The sequence below is a fragment of the Natator depressus genome, chromosome 1 (assembly GCF_965152275.1).
Source record: "Natator depressus isolate rNatDep1 chromosome 1, rNatDep2.hap1, whole genome shotgun sequence".
In the NCBI taxonomy this organism is placed as follows: domain Eukaryota; kingdom Metazoa; phylum Chordata; order Testudines; family Cheloniidae; genus Natator; species Natator depressus.
The window spans coordinates 121,791,361-121,815,118 of NC_134234.1; the positions used below are offsets into that span (position 1 = coordinate 121,791,361).

The following is a 23,758-nucleotide window of genomic DNA, read 5'->3' on the forward strand; positions in this document are numbered from 1 at the left end:
TCCAAATGCAGGAGGAACAAAAAGAGCAGTTTCTTAGCTTACAGCCCTAAGCCTCTGTAGTTGTGATTACTACGTGTTACTCTCACTGATGTAGCCACTCATCTTGGCTTTCTTGGGAGTTTTTTTGCGCCTCTTCCCCGGTCTGTTCTCAGCTTCTAGGTGTTCTCTCGTCACCCCTCTACCTGGTCACGATACCCGCCCCTTGCCCACATAGTGCTAGTTTCTGGGCAGATTCTAATAGGCCTTGTTTTAGATGTGACCCCCTTAAGCATTTCTTACAACCATCCTAAACAAAGGGCACGTTCACACAGCCATTTGAATGAGTTTTTAACTTGGCCCACAACAAGGTTTCACCCAGCTCATACCAATAATCCCACAAATAACTGAGTTGTTCTTTCTGGTTGTTTTCATGTGATCGAGAACAGCACAGCAAAAATCTCTCAGTGATTACTCATGTAAGAAGTCAGTCTGACAAAGTACACAACACATACAGAGGCAGGCATTTTCAGTCAGTCATTCAGAACAGCCGCCTCTGGAAGGTGATGTAACATTTATATTACAGTCTGGGAATATCAGGTCGTTAAATATCATTCCGAGGGAAAGTCAGTGATAGAAAAGTGAGGGAGGTGTCATCTGATTTGTAAAAATCTACAGAATCTTAAGTTCCATGGAGTCACCCTCTGCAGCATGGCACAGGCAAGACACTGCCTCCCTGAGGCCTGAGCTCCCAGCTTCAGGTCCTCTGGTTGGTGGAAATTTCAGGAATGGGTCTAGTTGGGTATCATTCAAAAGCCTTTTCTCCCACAAACAGCACGGCACCAAACATTTCAAACCTAGAACAATTACGCTGATATGTATTTGAGGAAGTATTTTTAAAGTCAATTTTTAAAATCCTACTTTAAACACAGGGACACTTTTTTTTTTTTTTTAAATGTAAACAAAAGACATTGATCTTTGGTAATCGAGGGAAGTTAGCCCAGACATATAGGACTGAAAACATTTATTCCTCAAATTCATAATCTGCATCATTATCATCATCATGGCTAGACTCTTTGTCACACTGATCCTCATCCACACATCTCCATACAAGATAGGCTGCTGGCCAAACATTTGTAGAGTGGTGAGCATTAGTCTTTGCAGATGACCATTTGATTAACTGGAGGACTGACTTGGAAGCACGTGGTATTTCACGCAGAACTTGTGTGATCAGTCCACCATCCAATATCCATCCACGTCTGACAGGAAGGGTAGTTTTGGATGCACTCTATCGTCCTGGAGTCATTCCACTGCTTGATAATTTGCCCTTTTAATAGCAGGTACAAATGCACCCTTTGTCGGTGACAATTTTTCTCCATTTGTCTGCTTCTTGGACAACATCCACCAACATAGCTCTGCAAGTGTCATAATGTTGGTCTTCAAATGATAAATTCGGCATATGAATCCCTTCAGTGTATTTATGACCTCATCAGTGAGAGTCTCCACCATTCCAAGCATCATCTGAATGAGGAGAGAGTTTGTGAAGGCTAAATCAATTCCCTTCCAGGTCAGATAATTTGGTCTGTCCAGCCAACTTTCCATCAGTGTCAGATCCTGAAAGGGTGCAGAAACCTGGCAGTGTGGCAGCTTTTAATGATCCTAGTGATAGGAACACATCTCTGAGGGTATAAGCAATTCTGTTCCACAGCAGCAGGCACAAAAACAGAATATTGCATAAATCTTGGGTAACATCTTAGAGAGAGTATTAGAACATCTGTGTCTCATGCAAAAATCTATAGCGTTTAGTAGCACCTCTCTCTGTGACACTGATAGCATGCAAGATAGTTTTAGTGTCAGCCTCCTCACGGGAGCTAAGAAGAAATTTCACTGAACCGTGTGAGGCAGCAGCTTCATTACACCATGAAAATGACAAAATTCTTCAAGCAATTCTTCGCATGCTGGAGCATTTTCCCTGCAATGTATGCGGTTAACTCTCCTTCATGTAAATATGAGACAGTAGCTTCTTCATTGTGACGCTGGAGATGTTCATGGAGTCAACGAATGTATATTGGACCAAAACCACAGAGTCTCTTTCCTGTTAATACTTTTAATTGATTCCGCTGCATATACATCAAACAAAGGTGGATTTAGTCATAGGTTTAGTATTTTTTTTGTAGCCTCACATGAGGTGTTCAGTCAAATCTCAGCAGCTGTTAAGTTTCTGGGTTGTCAAGAGCTTGTGCCTCGGCCATAACATCTAAGGCTGCTACACTAAAAGGACTCTGCAAACCAAGTCTTCATGTTACTGTTGACATCAGTATTTTCTTCCACTTTTGATAGCGCCACGTCTCCTGCAGTTTTTAATATGTGCTGTGATTCACTTCTGTGGATTGCTACAAACAACATCCATATCCCACAGTTCATCTTCAATACATGTTCTAAAAGCCTTTCTGCTAAGCATTTGGTCCTCTTCAATTCCATTTAAAGCACATATTTCTCTATATTTAGCCTCTGCATCACCTACCCCCACCACCTTTTCACCATTAGAGCTTCTGTGAGGCAATTTATGAACTCCAGCTGAGTTGCCGCTTGCAGGAGTAAAAATCTACATTTGTTTCTATTCCTTTTACTTACATTATGTACATTCTTAATGCAGCACTCACTAGGATATGCAAAGTCAACATGCGGGCATCTTTTGGGTCAATGCACCCAGTTTACTTTCCATACAATGTCCTCACTAAGAGTGACTACTTCATACAGTTTCTCACCTGTCTCACCTGTTGAAACTGTGCTTAGATAGGTGTGTTTGGTCTTCCATCCTACCGCAAAAGAAGCAGGTGTTCATCTTGAAATGTGTGCCATGCATCTTAGTACAAGGCATTTCTTGCCCATAGTTAGCACTTGTCCTGGCATCTTCAACTTTTTCCTGATGCTCACTGTAATTCTTCTCTAGCCTTGCCAAATTCAGTTTAGGAATTTACTTCTTGTAGCATGTAAGGTGCCACTGAGCACCATGTTTAACCAGGTCCTTCGCAGTGGCATTCTTCAAAAATTCAGCTACTAGTCTACTCTTCATCTCCCCATTGATACCAAAAAAATGATCAAGACCAAATTAAAAACATAGATTTTGTAATAAATTACTTTGGGACAGGGGTATGTGTGTGTCAGGGGGCCATGGCCCCACCAAGAAGGCGAGTGATGAGAGGGAGGGGGCGGAGAGGATCAAGAAGGGAAGGGGCGGTGCAGGAAAGGCAGGACCTCAGTTCTGGCACTGGTGCCCCCCACACACTTTTAGCAACCTTCAGCCACTCCTGCTTTGGGATTGTAATTAATTATATAATGTATGTTATGGAACGATGTGCATACCATCTGAAGATGGGATTCCACTAATTTTTGACTAGATGCTGATGTCTTAACCAGTTCCTCATTACAATTCTTTCAGCAAAGTAAACAAAGCTGATAATCAATACCACTGAAACGCTTCTTCCCCGCCCCCGCAATAATAGCAAATCAGCTTGAAGCACTCCTTCCATTTATATAATCTGTAACATTAAAAAAAAAAAAATTAGGCAGGTATCATGTTCCAAGCATTAAATGATAACACAGTACTGTCAGTTGAGGGCCACCATTCAATTTTGTGAGGGCTGCATGTCTGACAAGCCAGTGTTTAAAGTATAATTTACAAAAACGTTGATTTTTAAACATTTTCTCGACTTCTATATCTACAGAATTGCTTTAGGTCTGTCACGTTTGGTACCTTTGTGTTAGTGGGAGAAATGGCTTTCTAATGATATCTAACTTGATCCATTTCCAACCTCACTATATTAAGAAAATTTCCACCAACCAAAAGACCTGGAACTGGGAGCAGTGAGTCCCCTCCTCTCCTTCCCCCACCCCACCGCAGAGGGTAACACCATTGAAATTAGGATTCTGTAGATTTTTACAAATCAAATGACTCCTTTCTGACATTAACTGCCCATGGAATTACAAATCTCCCAGATGGTTTTGGTAGCACACAGAGGCCCTATTCAGGCTCGTGGCTCCATTATGCAGGTATGGTACAGGCATTAATACAAGCTTCTCCCCAAATAGCTTATATTCTAAAACAACAAGAGGGAGGCAAGAGATGCAATCCAATAAATACACAGTTTTTATGCACATTGTAGTTCTCATAAGTGTAAGAAGTTCCAAATATCCCCATTGGCCCTTCAAACCATTATTAGCTGACCGATTTCTTACAGACATTTCACCAGAGATGGGTCTTGAGAGATCTGAAGGCTGAGCAAGCAGTGACCTTACCCAGAAGAGTTTGAGACATTTAACAGGAAGAAAACAAAAAAAGCCCACACATTTGAGAATTAAGGTTTGGGATTTCCGGGGCAACGAGACAACTCTCCTGGCTAAAGAGCACAATTAGTCTTTACATTTTCCACTCCTCACCCACAATTATTCTTTCCTCATAAAACCAATTTCTTCCATCCCAGCTTTTAGGGAGCTTTAGGCTTTTCTAAGGTAAAGTGAATTATCAGATTTCAGTGCATGAAGAAGAAATTTTATCATTTTTATTATATTCTTGCACATCTAGTTTATTGCATTCTGCAGTCACCTTCTACTGAAAAAAAAAAAACAACCCAAAAGCCAATGAGTATGAGCTAAATTACCCATTTTCTGGTAGAAAAAAAAAATCTGAAAAGGTCTGATATGTATGAAATATTTAACAGCTTTTAGCATAACTAATAAAAATACCCTCAAGACAAACAGTTTCAGAGTGGTAGCCGTGTTAGTCTGTATCAGCAAAAACGAGGAGTCAGGGGTGAAAGTAACTTAAAGGACTTACCGGTATGCCGGAGTCCTGAGTCGGGGCGTGGCCTCAACAGGAAGAGGCGATTTAAAGGCCCCAGGGAGGGCCTGGGAGCCCTGGGGGCTTTAAATCACCCCAGAGCTACCAGCTGCAGAGGCAGCTGGGAGCCCCGGGGCTCAGGGGTGATTTAAAGGGCCCAGGGCTCCGGCAGAGCTCCGGGCATTTTAAATCCCTGCTGGAGCCCGGCTGCCAGAGCCCGGGGCTCCAGCAACTGGGCTCAGGTGGGGATTTAAAGGGCCCGGTGCTCTGGCCACTGCGGGGAGCCCCTGCCCGAGCCCTGCTGCCAGAGTTCTGGAGGTGCTTTAAAGGGCTTTGGGCTCCCCGCAGTGGCAGGAGCGCCGGGCCCTTTAAATCCCCACCTAAGCCTGGCTCCAACAGGTGGGCTCTGGAAGTGCTTTAAAGGGCCCGGGGGTCCTGCCACTGTGGGGAGCCCCGGGCCCTTTAAAAGCACCGCCCAAGCCCCGCTGCCGGAGCTCCGGAGGTGATTTAAAGGGCCCGGGACTCCCTGCAGTGGCAGGAGCACCGGGCCCTTTAAATCACTGCCGGGGAAGCCGGTCCAGTCCAGCACGGCATACTGGCTCTTGACGGTATGCCGGACTGGTCCGGACCAGCTTACTTTCACCTCTGCGAGGAGTCCTTGTGGCACCTTAGAGACTAAACACATTTATTTGGGCATAAACTTTCGTGAGCCAGAACCCACTTCATCAGATGCATGGAGTGGAAAATACAGTAGCAGATATAAATACACAGCACATGAAAAGATGGGATAAATAAATTAGTTAGTCTCTAAAGTGCCACAAGGACTCCTCGTTGTTTTTTCCTCAAGATGAATGTTCTTCTTAAACTAAATTACTTGTTTCTCATCCTCCCAATACTGATGCCATACCATCTCAACGAGGGGGGGAAAATATATCTGAGTTAAATATGGCTACACTGATAAACTCAGAATCCAGATTAAGAGTAGGAGTTTGAAGAGTGCCTAGATGACTTAGAGGTAACAAGTCTTATTGACTTTCCAAGTCACTTAGGCACTTCTGAAAACCCCACCCTAATGCTTATGTGGAGAAAGAAATTGATTGGGAAGTGCTAGAATACCCCAAACTGCCTATCACTTGATCATATAAATTTTTTCAAGTGCATAATATAGAACAGAGGTGGGCAAACTACGGTGGCCTGCGGGACCATCCTGCCCAGCCCCTGAGCTCTTGAGCCCAGAGGCTAGCCCTGGGCCCCTCCCCCACTATTCCTCCTCCCCTGCAGCACAGCTGCAGAGCCGCAGCCTGACCCAGTGCTCTGTGCTGCGCGGCACAGCTGCCTGTCCTGGTGCAGCCATGCCGCCAGCCACCGGTGCTCCAGGCAGCGCGGTAAGGGGGCAGGGAACAGGGGAGGGGGGTTGGATAGAAGGCAGGGGAATTCGGGGGGTGGTCAGGGGCTGGGGTGGTCAGAGGGTGGGGAACATGGGGGTTGAATGGGGGCCAGGGTCCCGGGGGGGGCAGTCAGGAAGGAGGGGGGGTTGGATGGGGTGGCGGGGGACAGTTAGGGGTGGGAGGTCCAGGGACGGTCAAGGAGAAGGGGTGGTTGGATGGGGCAGGGGTGCAATCAGGAAGGGGGGGGGTTGGATGGGGTGGCAGGGGGCAGTTAGGACCGGGGGATCCAGGGACAGAGAGCAGGGGGGGTTGATGGGGCAGGGGTCCTGGGGGGGGCACTCAGGGAACAGGGTGGGTTGGATGGGGCAAGAGTCCTGGGGGGGCCCCCGGTCAGGGGGTGAGAAGCGGAGGGGGAGGGTTGGATAGGGGTCGGGGACCGGGCCATGCCTGGCTGTTTGGGAAGGCACAACCTCCCCTAACTGGCCCTCCATACAATTTCAGAAACCTGAGGCGGCCCTCAGGCCAAAAAGTTGCTCACCCCTGGTATAGAAGAAACATCCAGAAATTCCAGATGGAGCTAGAGGAACTTTAACCACCATAGATAAGCCTTTTACTAACCTAATTGGAAAGAGCACATCCAAATTCAGTCAGAAAGGGCTGAAGGAAATCGCTCAGTAGAACAAACAGAGACCTGATTGTAAGTTATTATTTACACATTTGTCAGCATGGCCAGTTAAGAGAATTCCTATTAGATTTCAATTACCATCTATAAAAACAGGTGGCAACCATGCCTTGATACATATAATGTCTGAAGGCTTACCACTGGCAACATGAACACTTGTTCTCCACCTGTGAGAAGAAACAGGTTTTTAAACTACTAACAAAATAATCCAAAACACAGGACTTGGTGATGAGGGGGGACTTCAACTACCCAAACATCTGTTGGGAAAATAATACAGCAGGGCACAGATTATAGAATCATAGAATATTAGGGTTGGAAGAGACCTCAGGAGGTCATCTAGTCCAACCCCCTGCTCAAAGCAGGACCAACACCAACTAAACCCTTGGCTGGGATGATTGTCAACCCGGGCCTTAAAAACCTCTAAGGATGGAGGTTCCACCACCTCCCTAGGTAACCCATTCCAGTGCTTCCATCCATATCTAACAAGTTCTTGGAAAGCATTGGAGACAACTTTTTAATCACAGAAGGTGGACAAAATGTAAGAGAGAAGCTATTCTGGATTTGATCTGGACCAATAGGGAGGAACTGGTTAAGAATTTGAAGGTGGAAGGCAGCTTGGATGAAAGTGATCATGAAATGATGAGTTCATGATTCTAAGGAATGGTAGGATGGAAAACAGCAGAATAAAGACTGTGGACTTCAAGAAGGGAGACTTCAGCAAACTCAGACAATGGACAGGTGAGATCCCATGGGAAGAAGTCTACGGGAAAAAAAGAATTCAGGAGAGCTGATTGGTTTTGTATACATTGGGATAGTTTGCTCTTGTGCTTTTAATCTCTCTTAAAAACCTCAACAGCAAACTATCCCAATGTATACAAAACCATATTTCCTATCTAAGAGACTACCCTGGCTTAACAAGGAGCTCTTCAAGGACAAGAAACTCAAAAAAAGGAGAGTCATTCAAAAAGTGGAAACTAGGTCAAATTACAAAGGATGAATATTAAAAACACCACCACCACAAGTATGCAGGGACAAAACTAGAAAGGCCAAGGCACAGAACAAGATTAAATTAGCTAGGGACACGAATGGTAACAAGAAAACACTTTACAAATAAATTAGAAGCAACAGGAAGACCAAGGACAGGATAAGCCTGTTACTCAATGAGGAGGGAAAGACAACAACAGAAAACGTGGCAATGGCTGAAGTGTTAAATGCCTATTTTGTTTCAGTTTTCACAAAAAAAGAGTTAGCAGCGATCGGACGACTAACTTAGAGAACATCAGTGTAAATGGAGTAGGATCTGAGGCTACTAAAGGGAAAGAATAAATTAAGAATTACTTAGACAAATTTGATGTCTTCAAGTCAAGAGGGCCTGACAAAGTACATCCTAGAATACTTAGGGAACTAGCAATTATCTTTCAGAACTAATGGAGGACAGGATAGATCCCAGAGGACGGGAAAGGGCAATATAGTACCGGTCTATAAAAGGGGGAATAAGGACAACCCAAGGAATTACAGACCAGTCATCTTAACTTCATCACCCAGAAAGATAAACAGAACAAATAATCAAACAGTCAATTTGTAAGCACCTAGAAGACAATAAGGTGGTAACAGTCAGCATGGATTTGTCAAGAACAGACCAAGTCAAACCAACCTAATATCCTTCTTTGATGGGGTAACAAGCCTTTGTGGGAAAGCAGATGTGCTGTATCTTGGCTTTAGTAAAGCTTTTGATACGGTCTCACGTGACCTTCTGGTAAACAACTCAAGGCAATGTAGCCTAGACAAACCTACTATAAAGTGGGTGCAACCAGTTGGAAAATGGTTATCAGTGGTTCACAGTCAAGCTGGAAGAGCATATTAAGTGGGGTCCCACAGGGATCAATCCTCATCCGGTTCTATTCAATATCTTCATAAATGATTGGGATGACAGCATAGAGAGTACATTTATAAAGATTGTGGATTATACCACGTTAGGAGGGGTTGCAAGCGCTTTGGAGGACATGATTAGAATTAAAAATTATCTTGACAAACTGGAGAAATGGTCCGAAATAAATAGGATGATATTCAATAAGGACAAATGCAAAGTACTACACTTAGGAAGGAATAATCAAATGCACAAATACAAAGTGGGAAATGACTGCCTAGGAAGGATTATTGTGGAAAAGTATCTCAGGGGTTAACAGTGGATCACTAACTAAATATAAGTCAACAATATAATACTGTTGCAAAAAACAAACAAACAAAAAAACCCCATCATTCTGGGATATATTAGCAGAAGTGTGCTAACCAAGACATGAGGAGTAATTCTTCCACTCTGCTCAGCACTGATAAGGTCTCAGCTGGAGTATTGTGTCCAGTTCTGGGCACCACACTTCAGGAAAGCTGTGGAGAAATTGGAGAAAGTCCAGATGAGAGCAACAAAAATTATTAAAGGTCTACAAAATATACAAGGAAAAATTGAAAAAATGCATTTGTTTAATCTAGAATAGAGAACATTGATGGGGGACATGATAACAGTTTACAAGTATGTATAAGGTTGCGATAAATAGGAGGGTGATAAATTGTTCTCCTTATCTACTAAGGACAGGACAAGAAGAAATTGGCTTAAATTGCAGCAAGGAAGAGTTAGGTTAGACATTAGGAAAAGCTTCCTAACTGTAAGGGTAGTTAAGCACTGGAACAAATTACCCAGGGAGGTTGTGGAATCTTGGTCACCAGAGGTTTTTAAGAACAGTTGGACAAACACCTGCCAAGGATGGCCTAGATCAGAGGTGGGCAAACTACGGCCCGTGGGCCACATCCAGCCCAGCCCCTGAGCTCCTGGCCCGGGAGGCTCGCTCCTGGCCCCTCCCCCACTGCCTCAGCATGCCATGCTGGCAGTGTAGTGTATTAAACTGCTCTCCGTAGGAATGTGCTACTGGTAGCAATTTACTACACTACGCCAGCACAATGCTCTGGGTAGCCGGGCAACGCTCTGGACGGTGTGGCTGTAGCGCCACCGGTGCTCTGTGCTGCGCGGTAAGGGGGCAGGGAGCAGGGGGGTTGGATAGAGGGCAGGAGAGTATGGGGTGGTGGTCAGGGGGCAGGGGTGTGGATGGGGTCAGGGCGGTCAGAGGGCGGGGAACGGTGGTGGGGGAGAGTTGAATGGGGGCAGGGGTCCCGGGGGAGCAGTCAGGAAGGAGGGGGGATGTTGGATGGGGAGGTGGAGGGCAGTCAGGGGCAGGGGTTCCAGTAGCAGTCAGGGGACAGGGGTCTGTGTGGATGGGGCAGGAATCCTGGGGGGCTATCAGGGAACGGGGGGGTTGGATGGGGCAGAAGTGGGGGGGCACAGCCTGATACAGCCTCCCCTAACCAGCCCTCCATACAATTTCTGAAACCTGATGTGGCCATCAGGCCAAAAAGGTTGCCCGCCCCTGGCCTAGATAGTACCTAGTTCTGCCTCAGTGCAGGAGACTGGAGTAGATGACCTCTCGAGGTTCCTTCTACTCCTACATTTCTATAATTTTATGTATCAATCCAGTTGGCTCTTAAGGCAGAGTTTCTTTTCCGTCTAATTCTCAAGAGGACATCAGTGTATATTATTCCTGAGGCCGTGTGTGAAGGTAACAAAAGCCTTCCTTAACAAGAAAGAGGAATGACGTAAGGGCTAATAGCGTCATCGTAGCTGTGTTGGTCCCAGGACATTAGAGAGACAAGGAGGGTGAGGTAATATCTTTTATTGGACCAACTTTGGGTAGTGAAAGAAAAAAAATTTCAAGCTAGACAGAGCTCTTCTTCAGGTGTGCAGTTTGAAAGCTTATCTCTGTCACCAACAGAAGTTTGTCCAATAAAAGAGATATTGCCATACCCACTTTGTCTTTATAATGGCTGCTACGTACCCACTACTATATTTCCCAATTTCAAGCTCTGTATCCCATGCTGCTGCAGCTTTGAGTTCCTTTTGCCTAGTGAGCTGAGTCCGAGACACAGACTGTCAAATGCAACTCATGATTTTGGGTGTCCAACACGAGACACCTTAAAGTGGCCTGATTTTCAGAAAGGGCAGAGCACCCACCCACCGCGTCTCAGATCCTTTCAAGTTGGGCACCCAAAAATTGTGGCACCAAAATCAATAGCTATTTTTGGAAGAAGAAGAAGAAGAAGAAGAAAGAGTGCCTAAAGCCTTTCCTAAACTTCAAAAGGTCACTTTTTCCAACCTTGTCAGGTGTAAGCCAGATGAAATGGATTCCCTTCCCCCTTCATCACTTTCAAGAGGTGTTTTCACAATTAATAGTTTGATAGCCCAGTCTTTAAAAAAAAATGAATATTAGATCTCTTTTAACAGTTGTAACACTTCCCCCAAAGGAGTCTTCCCCTATAGAAAAGACAAATTTCATAAAGACATGTAGAACATAATTCATTAAGTAAAGGCTTCCCCCCCCACACACAGATCAGAACAAAGTTATAATATTTGGCACGGTCTGATCAAACACCTTGTTTGAAACGGAAACTTCCAAGAACAAAAGTCAAGCCACACCCTATGCTCATTGCTAATAAAACTGAGTCACCATAGTGCCCACTGTGACAGAGTTGGTCTCGACAGACATTTTATCATAGCTATCTGGCTGCATTTCTCCACCCTGTCTGCAGGACAGTTTGGAAATGGGGAAGAAGGCTTGTGACAGCGATAAGATGATTGAGTCTCTCTCAAAACATAGGATTGGCCTGTGACTGGGTTTGACCTACAGCTCAGAGAGCAAACTGAGGATGGACAATTGAAAATCTGAGCACCACAGTTCCTTTTGGGCAAGCAGGCGGATCTGAAACTATGTGGCTTAACAATATGCAGAAGGCCCAGGTTGCTAAAGAGAGCATCAGGTTTTCAGAACTAGGGTGGCTAAAGTTATGCTCCTAAATCTGTATTTAAACACTTAAGTAAGCGTGGCCTTTTTACACAGTTGTTTAAGCACCTGCAACACCCATTGATTTTGACAGCAACATGGAGATTCCTGATGTTATTTCCACCGTGTCTGAAGGTCATTCTTGTCACACTGAGCACTGTGGTGGGAAAACAGAAATAAGCCCTTCTTTCACATTTACAATAGGGATTTAGGAGCCTAACTTTAGGAACCTAAGTTTGAAATTTTAGCCACACATTTATCTGAGATAGTTGGAGAACTGAAAAATTTCTCTTTTCTGTAGTCAGACATCAGGAAGGTAAAATTTGCACATTTGTTAATTTGACATTGGTTTCCATTTTTCTTGTACGTTGTTTCTGTACATTTGATACTCTCAGTAAATAAATCTCTTGTTTTACATTACTCACAGGGAGTGTTGCTTTCATGTAATGGTATAGCAAAGGGTCTTATTACCTAGATTGCTCCACATGATATAAAAAAGAGATATTTGAGGGGATTCAGAGGGAGGAGGCAACATTAGTGGGGTTTGAAAGCTACAATCAATAAAAGAAATCCAAATAAATGTCTTATGACAACAATATGGACAGAGATCAATTAAGTTATAAGGGTGATCTTTATCAGGAAATATATTGGTCACTATGCATCAAATGCAGGACTCAGATCAACGTCAAGAAAAATGAACTTCCACCACCCCAACTGCTATCACAAGTTTGTATGCTTGTGTCAGGGAGGACCTGCTTCTGTACCTGCTCCATACATGGTACTTTCATTGACTTCAAGAGCAGTACCACAGGCAGGGCAGCTGAAGAAGTGGGTCTTACACAATTACTGAACATTTATATTGTGTTAGCACCTAGATGCCTCAAAAAAGTCAGTGCCCAATTGTGTTCTGCATTTTACACACCACGTACTAAATGGCATCGCCTGCCCCAAAGGGCTTATCATTAAGGCTACAATTTAATCATGGGTATTTTTAGTAAAAGTCATGGACAAGTCACGAGCAAGAAACAAAAAATCCCAGCCCATGACCTGTCCATGACTTATACCATAAATACTCCTGATTGAATTGGGGGGTGGGGGGAGGCACATATTGGGGAGGGGGAGCCCTGGGGGGCACACAGTACCAGCTGCTGTGGGGGGAGCCCCGGGTGGCCAGTGGCAGCTCCAGTTGCCCCTGGTGAGGGGGGGAAAAAAAAAAAAGAGGCCCAGGGGGCCAGCAGCTGCTCCAGCCACCCCGGGACCGCTGCTCAGGAAGTCCCCAGGGCCAGCCACATCGGCTGCTGCTTGGGCAGCCCTGGGGTCAACCACACTGGCCGCTGCAGAAGTCACAGAGGTCGCAGGAAGTCACGGAATCCGTAACTTCCGCGACAAACACGGAGCCCTGCTTGTAATTGAAGAGATGTGTAAGCAGGGTCTGCATGAGCTCTACCACATCTAGTGATGAGCAGGGGGGAAAGACTTCAGGAACAGACCATGTTTGCATTGACACACCTATTCTTCCTATATACATAGTATGATGGAGCTTCTTTGCCAAAATTATCACTTTTGGCTGGTGTTGCGCTATAAAGCACTTTAGCATTGAGTGCAGGGGTTATGAAATGTTGTTATCCGTATTGTATGAGTAAAGGTCAGCAGAACTGTACTTAGCCAGCCTTGATTGAGGGGGTCAGCCTAATCTGAACCTTACTTGTAAGCAAGGTGTAGGGATGCCACACCCAGTGAAGGCGAGTGAGGGTGGGCACAGGTGTTCCTACCTGGTGGAGTGGCCTCTGCCCAAAGAGTCCTAGATACTATTTGACCTTCCCCACTCCACTGTTTCAAGACAGAGCTAATTAGACTCAATTGAGAGCCATTGTTTCTGTTCAGTGATTACCAGAGCTGAATCACTGATAAGCAGGTCAAGGGGCTATGTCTTAGACAATGATGAAAGGAAAGACAATGCAGAGGTTGTCCTGGCAGTGAGGTTCTCTGAAACCAGTGAAATCATGAAGAGCAAAAAATCACTAAAGATCTGGGTTCAGCGGTAGAACCTCAGAACACAACATCACAGAAGTTGCAGGAAGCATCCAACAGCGGCAGCATGTGACCAGTGGCAGCAGAGAAAAGTGGTGGCAGCAAGCAACCAACAGTAGCAGAAAAAAGCAGTGACAGCAGCGGCAAATAGCCACTTGCAGAGGCATGCTGTGACCAGAGAGACATTGCTCAACGCCCTTCCCCCCCCCCCCGCACACCCTTTCTGGGATGGGAGGGGAACCCCTGCAAACACACCTCTAAACTCAGGTCTTGGCTAACCAAGGATGCAGCAGAGGGAGAGGGGAGTGATGTGTTAAAGAAACATTCATTCATCAGACTTTCCCACCACAAGGTGGGAAACTGAGGCAAAGGACAGTGCCCAACGCATTGCGGGGTCAGGTTTGCTTATGGTCACATGCTTTTGAACGTGGTTATGGTGTTTTCCCAAACTAATGCTTGGTTCCCTTTCCCTTTTATTAAAAGTTCTCTTTTGTTATACAAAGATTTAGTGCTTGCGAGAGGGGAAGTATTGCCTCTTAGAGGCTCCCAGATGTGGTATTATGTTTTCCCACATCACTGGGTGTGCGCTCAAGCCAGTTCTGTTTTGTATCATTAAGAGGAAACCCTAGCTCAGTCATACTCGGACTGAGGCGTGTGAGCCGCAAGTGGCTCTTTAATGGGTCCCCTGCATCTCTCTGCAGCACGACATTAAAACATTGTGATTTTTATTAACCTAAGTTATTAACCAATCAGGATGCTTTTACTTTGTTATTAACCAATTGTAGTTGGTAAAATAATAGTCATTTTGCTGTAAGAATAATTTAAACTGTACGACTGGAAATATTTATTTTATATATGTCTAAATTATACGACAGGAAATGAAACCATGAAGTCACACTACTGTGGCTCTTTTCGGTAATGCTGATTGGTTATTTGGCTCCTGAACCACTGAGGTCTGAGTATCACTGCCCTAGATATTGAACCCGACCCTTGTTGCTGCCCACGTCACCTGGCAGAAGGTGTAATTGTAGAACTGTAATTGGTTAACAACATCTATTAGCCATCTGAAATTAAATGTAATGCACATTGTTAGAGTATTTTTCAAAGCCTGTCAAAGAAGACCTCCAGTACTTGTGGGAGCTGTCCAGGATTCAACACATATTGCTTAATCTTAAGTAAGATTATAAATTACAGGTGTGAAAATAGGGAAATATTTGTATTTTCTTATTATTACGGTATATGTCTCTGTGGGTTTGTTTACGATGGGTTACATCCTCTGGAGTTAGATCAAAAGGGTTGTTAAAGGAACCAAGCAGGAAAGACAGCATAAAGGTGTAACATACCAACACACACAACAGCTAGATTCATAGCCATGAAGAAGCAACTCCTCAGCACCAGGTGACATAGCTGTTTTGCCAAGGCTGAGAAGAGCAAGATTAAAGGAAATGATAAACCACTAAAGAACACTGGGCCTAGACAAGGGAAGGGGTTGAATGAGTGGCCAGAGGCTTCTCAGAGAGCCAGCGAGAGCTGGCAGGACCACACCAAGACACAGAAAGAGCAGGTGGCAAGCAGGACCATCTGCTTCTCCCAACCAGATATGGGGGTTAGCTGGGCTGAGAAGAACTTTCCAAACCTGGCAAGGAAATATTATGGTGCAAATTTGACACATAAAGGTCTTGGATAGTTTTCACCCTTTGTTCTATATGCTTTGAACCTTCAGAGGAATTAATAACTAATGCTTGGTTTTGAAGACACTGTTTTTGAGTTTCTTTAATAACTTGTTAGACACAGGTCCCAGGAGGAAAAGGGGTGACAGGTACCAAACCAGTCGGTAAACAGGGGGGCTGCAGCCCAGAGATCCAGTCTAAGAATGATTAGACTTCATGTTTCCACCCAGCGTGATGTTAAGGAAGCTAGGCCTGTCATCTATGGGCTGCACTCAAAAGGTACTATAAGAGATCTAAGGTGCAGTTCACGCTGCAACTGTGACAACAGGTTATGAAAAATATGGCTTACAGCATGAAGTATGAAACCTCAAATTCTACTTCATATCACAACAATACAAAGTTTTTAGAGAGCATATTTAATCAGAACCTATTACAGATAGACAAGGGGCAACAGCTGCCATTGAGGCGGTTGTGAGAGAGCAGGGAATTTATAAGTGTGGTAGGACTACACAATGGCTCTTGGTATTCTGGAATCAAGTCAGCCAGTAATGTAAAGTTATGGTAAAAGGGCAAATCCGGGCATGGCAGTGGCCTTATCAGACATAGATTATATACAGACCTCCAAGAACTCAGCTCTTGTGGACAAACTTGTTCTTTGAAGCATAACCAAAAATTATGGCCAACAGTCTGGAGGTCAGTTTTCCTATGAGTGAAAAAGTAACTCAGTGTTAGAGAATGCAAATCTCCTTCTTTTATAAATGTACTTAGATATCTTAAGCAACTACTCTTGTACAGCCACCTGGGACTTTGGAGTGCTTCCTTCCTTACTGAAATTAAATTTGATGGGGAACCTATCTTGTCTTGAACCAAAAGATAGTGCACATAGTACTATTATTATCTATTATGCATTGTTTAGAATCTATGCTGAAAAAAGAGTCACATGCATCTTTATGAAAAAAGAAAAGGAGTACTTGTGGCACCTTAGAGACTAACCAATTTATTTGAGCATAAGCTTTCGTGAGCTACAGCTCACTTCATTGGATGCTCATGCTCAAAGCTCATGCTCAAATAAATTGGTTAGTCTCTAAGGTGCCACAAGTACTCCTTTTCTTTTTGCGAATACAGACTAACACGGCTGCTACTCTGAAACCATGCATCTTTATGGTTCATTTGATATTATATGTTTATATTGCAGTGACACCCAGAAATCCAAGTCAGAATCAGAACTCTGTTAGATATTTGGTTTCCTAGACTGTAAGCTCTCCAATGACTGTGTGTGTAAAGCAGTACATGACAATGGAGGAGAGGATATCAAATTTTATATACATATATAGATTCGCTTGTGTTTTGTTTTATATTCCTTAAATACCCGAGTATCATCTTTTACCAAATGCCTCTCAGCTTAGCCACCATTCTTTGTATGAACGTTTGTGCAAAAGGAAGAAAGAAACTGCTATACGAATGATGTAATTTTGATATAGTACATGTGCTGTAATATCAGAAACGTAACAAATCTAGCTTGCTTTGTTCTATAGGAAGCCTTCAATATTTTTAAATAATGTGAGACAGACCCTGACATAGCTTTATTGGCATGAAGACTAACATCTGCAAAAAAAGCCGCCAACTCATTTAAATATTTCTCCTCAGAGGTCTGCTGTGTCATGGCAAGAGGGTGTTCTAAAGCAAGCACATCATATATTATAATCGTGGAACAAAGAGGCTCATCTATGCATTCCAAATGCTAAGTCTTTTAAGAGTTGCTGTTTGAAAACATGTAATAATTGTAACAATAGCCATATTTTCCTCAAGCACCAGGATCATGTAGTAACTAAATGTTTTGACATTTCCCCTGACATTTTTTGCATTCATAACAAGAAAGCCTACAATACCATATTTCCTGAGATTTATGAATATAGAAATTTCACTTTTCTGTCAAAGATCAGAAGCTAGGGAACCATCTTAAGTATCAAGGCCTAAAAGTTACAGTAAATTTATTGCATTTAATTAAAATCCAAGATTTTTCCAATTGAAGTATTTCACATTTTGTGTCAAAATGCATCTCAAGAGGTAAGCATGATACATTCAAATACCCTTGGTGTCCTATTAAAAAAAAAGTGTATTTTAGAAATGTAGTAAACGCACACCACTATCAATAGGTATTTTTAAGCCCTTGATGTACATAAAACTTTCATATACAATGAAAAGAAAAAAAAACACTTAAGTCTAGAATACTGTGCTGTTTTTAAATACTCCCACCTGAAGCAATTCTGAAGATGACTACATTAAGGCAGTAACAAAGTAACATGCATGATATGATTGTAATCTTTCCTTTCTAATTAATGTTTGTACTGTGCTTTACACCTCCAAAGTGTTATTCGAATGCTAAGTAGTTCTATGCTAGTAGATAATTCGCCAATCTTTTTAACCTTTAAGTTTGCAGCAGTGCGTGTGTGTAAAATGAAACGCACAGCAATGCAGCAAGAGACCAGTGAGTAAGAAGAGACTGGGATGGGTTAAGAAAAACATCAACAGAGGAAAGTTCCACTGTTTTAACAAGTGATCAGATCTTAGGATAAGTTAGTAAATGCAAATTTCAAGTAGGTGTTTTACATTATGATGCAAGAGCTGGTCTACCTAATGAAAGAAAAGAAGTTCCACTAGCAGTAATAGAGTTACCAACCACAGACAGACAAGTCATTTTTAAAACTGATGATATCTTATGGTCAAAATTGTTTATGTTCTCTGAGTAACTAAGTGTGTAAGAATTCTGTGTGTGTGTATGTGTGTGTCTGTGTGTGTGTAAAAACCATCAGCACAGGTTTACCTGCAGGCTCCTGCACCACTCATTAATTATAGCAGACTGTGGAACTAAGCATATCTGAACTAACAGCTACACAGAGTGCAGGTGTGAACATCTGTTCTGCTGTCGTTTATTTTTGTCCTACAGATGGATTTTTTTTTTAAAAGAAAAAAGAACATGCTCTGTTTGTTTCATTGCCTATTCAACCAAGAGGGTTTAAGATGCACTGTGTGAACGTTTCCTGGTATCTAATTCCATTGCAATCAATTGGTAGCCAATAAGTACTGGGTGCCAGAGACAACAAAATAGCAGTTCTTTGGCAGTCAGTTACCAGGACAGAGTGCATGAACGTTTAATGATGCTTCTTTTCATCTTGTGAAATACTCACCATGGCAGCACTGTTTAAGTTATATTTCAAAGTAATGATGGAGATGATCTGTGTGCACATAGTACAAGAAATATAGAATAAATTATCTTATCAAGCTAGCTTCCTAAAAATCAGAGAAATTGGTTGAAAAGCCAGAGCCCTTTTCGTGTTGAACACTCTAATGCCATAATACAACCATGCAAGTGGTACAGAGCACAGCTACCCCAAATATACATAATGGGGGGAAAACTGTTCATCTTGGATACTATACCCCACATATGAACTCACAGGCATAATGGGTGTTTTCTTCTTTGCTATGGTCCAGAGCAAGTCCCCAAGCTAAGCTGCCTGAAAAACTGTCACCAAAGACAAGTTATGCAAGAGGGGGCTTTATTGGCCTGACATGGATTTTACAGGACTTGTCACTTACCATCAAATAAGAGTAAGCTGCCTTTTGTTTTATTTTTTTACATTCCTGGGTCTCCTAGCCGTTTGACAAGAAGGAAGCCTGGTGTAAAAAACAGAGCCCAACCACATGCATGTTGGAGGATGTCTGCCTTCTTCATCAGAATAAAACAGCATGTTTGAGAAAGGAGCAGACAGGAACAGACAAGAGCAACACCCCCCCACACACACACACACCCCATGTTATTGTGGAAGGCTCCCTTCGCCACCCATCACTGCGCGACTGAACCCCTCAGCGCAGAGTAGCACCGAAACACCTGGCTACTCCGCTTCCCTCACACCGACCAATCACGGCCTGAGCCCATTTCATGGGAAATCAGAACTGAAGGAGGGTCCCGTCCAATCCATCACACACACACACACACCCCGTTGTCGGCGGGCGGGCGGGCAGGCCAGGGAAGGGGGAGCGCAGCCGGATCGCCCGAGGGCCTCGCAATAAAGAGACAAGTCAAGAGGAAAGAGTGTCAGAGACACTACTCGAGCCGGCGTCTCGTTACAAGCGGTGCGGTCCCGGAGCTCACGGGCACGCGCTTACACGGGGAAAGGAAAGTGAAAAGGAGCAGAGGGGGGGCTCCTCCCCCACAGCCCGGGTCATCCCCCCGCCCCCGGCTCGGACTGCGGCGGGAAGCACCGGAACCGCGCCCCCTCCCCAGCCGGCATACACTGGACCGGCGGGGGCAGCACCCCGGCCGCGCGGCTCCAGCTCACCATAGATCATGGCCAGGCCGGTCTCGTGGAGGAAGCGCACCCGGCGGTGCTTGAAGAGCCAGATGGTGAGGATGGTGAGGGTGAGCAGCAGGATGAAGGTCAGGAGGCTCACGCTGTCCTGCCGGTGACTCTCCTCCGCCTCCTTCTCCGTGGCGATCTCCTCCATGGCGCTGCTGCTCCGCTCCCCGGCCCGCAGCCCGCGGGCCCGCAGCAGGAGCAGGAGCAGCAGCGCGGAGCGCACGGGGAGCTGCATGGCTGGAAGCCGCCGCCCGCCCGCCGCGCTGCGGCTGATCCCGGCTGCCGGAGAGCCCTGGGCTGCTGCCGCCGCTGCCTGCGCGCAGCCTGTCAAGCAGGGCGCAGCTCCAGTGCGCAGGATCCCCCCGCGCACACAGGACACGCCGCCAGCCAACCAGCCGCCCCCTCCCCTGCCCAGCCTCTTAAAGGCGCAGGCCTCCTCCCCGCCTCCCGAGGCCCAAATCCAGACGGAGTGGGCGGCAGAGCCCTCACGTTGGGTTGGCGCTCGCCCGCCTGGTGCTCTGCAGGAGCAGCCTGGGAATCACACTGCCGCCGGCAGGGTGAGAGTCAGCTGCCCTTTGCCTTTGTACTAGACTATGCAGAGTCATGTCTGACGACCGGCTAGTCCTGATGTGATGGCTAGTTAGGGTAGCTGTTGGATTGTCCGGTTTCCCCAGCTGAAGATTTGTCTTTCCCTCTACCAAATCCAAACGCTGTGAGGACCTGGTTCTCTACCTTCTTGCCTTTTGTGTAGCCATTGATTGGCAGCTGGGCAAAGTGGCAGTACAACACTGTCCATGCACACTGGTGGGTAACATCTTGTACAGGTGCTTGGCACAGGTGTAAGTGACTACATAACATGCAAAGCACGAAGTGCTTCATTTCTGCAGCAGGATCTGTTTTTCCACATTATTTTAAAGGGACATTGTACATCATAATGGTTAGAATAAGGCAATATTTTTAGAAAAACTACATTGCCTATGATATTGACACGGCTTTATGGTTTTAAAACTAAGAATTTTTGGGGTGGGAGGAATCATCTTGCTTTACTTTTTTCAATTGACTCACTTTGGATGATCAAATACACTACTCAAAGGCACTAGCAGCATTAGGGACCAGGTTTTAGACTTTCTAGCTTTCAAACTACTAATCTATTTAGTAATAATCATAGAAATATAGAGCTAGAAGGGACCTCAGAAGGTCATTGAGTCCAGCCCCCTATACTGAGGCAGGATCAAGTAAGCCTATGCCATCCTTGACAGGTGTTTGTCTAACCTGTTCTTAAAAATCTCCCATGACGGGGATTCCACAACCTCCCTTAGAAGCCTGTTCCAGTCCGTAACTAGTGTTATAGCTAGAAAGATTTTCCCTTAACATGTTTGGAGACTGTTATCAGGTTCCCCACTTATTTTCTCAAGTTTAATTGTACCCAGATTTTTTAACTTTTTTTCATAGGTCAGATTTTCTAAACCTTTTATCACTTTTGTTGCTCTCCTCTGGAATCTCCAATTTGTCCACATCTTTCTTATCGTGTAGTGCCCAGAATTGGACACAGTATTCCAGGGGAGGCCTCACCAATGCTGAGTAGAGCAGGACAATTACCTTCCCTGTCTTACAAATGATATTTCATTTAATACATCCCAGAATGATATTAGCTTCTTTTGCAGCTGCATCACATTGTTAGTTCATATTCAATTTGTGATCCATTATAATCCCCAGATCTTTTTCAACACTACTGCCTAGCCAGTTATTCCCCATTTTGCAGCTGTGTGTTTGACTTTTCCTTCCATACTTTGAACTTGTCTTTATTGAATTTCATCTTGTTGATTTCAGACCAGTTCTCCAATTTGTCAAGGTAATTTTGAATTCCAAATTGTCATCCAAATTGTGAAACCTCTTCCATCTTGGTGTCTGTGATGGGCTGGATCACAGAAACCACCTTGGGGCTGCCAACTGATGTGCTGAGACTATTTCTAACCCATTTTCCCTGCCAGCTTGGGACTCCAGAACCTTGCCTGTTTGAGCCAGACACACTAGCCTGCTGAAAACACAGACCCAGGTCTGAACAACATCCCACAAAAGATGCAGGCTTAACTGAAAACAGTTTAAGAAGTGTTCCTGTCTCCAACACTCAGATGCCCAGCTCCCAATGGGGTCCAAACCCCAAATAAATCAGTTTTACCCTGTATAAAGTTTATACAGGGTAAACTCATAAATTGTTCACCCTCTATAACACTGATAGATATGCACAGCTGTTCCCTCCCCCCCCCCCCCCGCTCTCCCGGTATTAATACATACTCTGGGTTAATTAATAAATAAAAGGTGATTTTACTAAATACAAAAAGTAAGATTTAAGTAGTTCCAAGTAATAACAAACAGAACAAAGTGAATTACCAAGCAAAATAAAACATGCAAGTCTAAGCCTGATACAGTAAGAAAAGTGATTACAGATGAAATCTCACCCTCAGATGTTTCAAGAAGCTTCTATCACAGACTGGACACCTTCCTAGTCTGGGCACAATCCTTTCCCCTGGTACAGCCCTTGTTCCAGCTAAGAAAAGAAATGAAAAGAAATGAGAGTTATTTACAAGATTAAAGCAGGTAAGCATAAACACACAAATGAGGTACAAGCTTAAATTCAAAAGGTAATAGACGCGTCTATAATAAGCAAGTTTTTATGTCCTTTGGAGCTAACCCAAGCCAAGCAGCTTGGGGATCACTTGTTTATGTCTAGGAATCTTTGCCCCTCAGAGTTCAGACAGCATAAAGACAGGTTTCAGAGTAACAGCCGTGTTAGTCTGTATTCACAAAAAGAAAAGGAGTACTTGTGGCACCTTAAAGACTAACCAATGTATCTGAGCATAAGCTTTCGTGAGCTACAGCTCACTTCATTGGATGTAGCTCACGAAAGCTTATGCTCAAATAAATTGGTTAGTCTCTAAGGTGCCACTAGTACTCCTTTTCTTTTCACTCTAATGAGGATTTTGATAATGCTAACACAGATAAGCAAGACTTGTTTCCAGCTGTCCATTTGTAAGTGGTCAGTGAGGCCTAGTGACCTTGGCTCTTCTCCCTGGTTGTTAACAGTTATTGTGTTAAGTATCTGATCACAATCTTTTTAGTGAAGACTGAAATAATATAGGCATTAAACACCTCAGCCTTCTTGATGTTGTTCGTTATTAGCTCTCCTTTCTTGCAAAGTAGTGGACTTACACTTGCCTTCATCTCTCTCTTGCTCCTAATGTATTTAAATAACCTTTTCTTATTGTCTTTTATGTCCCTTGCTAGGTGTAACTGATTTTGTGCTCTGGCATTTCTGATTTTGTTCACATGTGCTTGCACTATTCGTTTGTATTCATCCTTAGCAATTTGTCCATGTTTCCACTTTTTGTAGGGTTCCTTTTTTATTTTCAGGTCATTAAAGCGCCCCGATGGAGTCATATTGGCCTCTTACTATTCTTTCTATCATTTTTTCACATCAAGATAGTTTGCTGTTCTGCCTTTAAAACTATCACATTGAGAAATTGCCAGCACTCCTGAACTCTTAGATTTTCTTCCCATGGGAGCTTACCTACCAGTTCTTTTCTCTGAGTTTGTTGAAGTCTACTTTTTGGGAGTCTGTTGTCCTTATCTGGCTGCTCTAACTCCTCCTGTTCCTTGGAATCATTACATCTATCATTTTATGATCACTTTCACCCAAGTTGCCTTTAGCCATAGATTCTCAACCAAATCGTCCCTGTTAGTCAGAATCAAGTATAAAATGGCTGTCTCCCTCAGTGCTTCCTCCACTGTCTGAAACAAGAATTTGTCCTTAATACATTCCAAGAACTTATGGGAGATTTTGTGTTTTGTCTCATATTACTTTTCCATCAGATGCCTGGGCAGTTTAAATTCCCCCAAATTACTTGTGTTTTGGATATTTTTGTTAATTGT

At 44.1% G+C, this 23,758-nt stretch overlaps 2 protein-coding genes across 3 annotated transcripts in view; one reads left to right on the forward strand and one right to left on the reverse strand.

Annotated features, from left to right (window-relative positions):
- SLC9A7 (solute carrier family 9 member A7) overlaps positions 1 to 20,082 on the reverse strand; it is a 122,158-nt gene extending 102,076 nt beyond the window's left edge. For both annotated transcript variants that reach the window (XM_074965874.1, XM_074965883.1), the window contains exon 1: positions 19,811 to 20,082. In XM_074965874.1, the coding sequence (XP_074821975.1) occupies positions 19,811 to 20,063 (253 nt within the window). In that variant the 5' untranslated portion in view covers positions 20,064 to 20,082. The remainder of the gene's footprint in view (positions 1 to 19,810) is intronic.
- The window catches only part of CHST7 (carbohydrate sulfotransferase 7), a 225,560-nt gene that overhangs the window by 134,006 nt on the left and 67,796 nt on the right, over positions 1 to 23,758 (forward strand). The gene's annotated exons all lie outside the window — the stretch shown is intronic.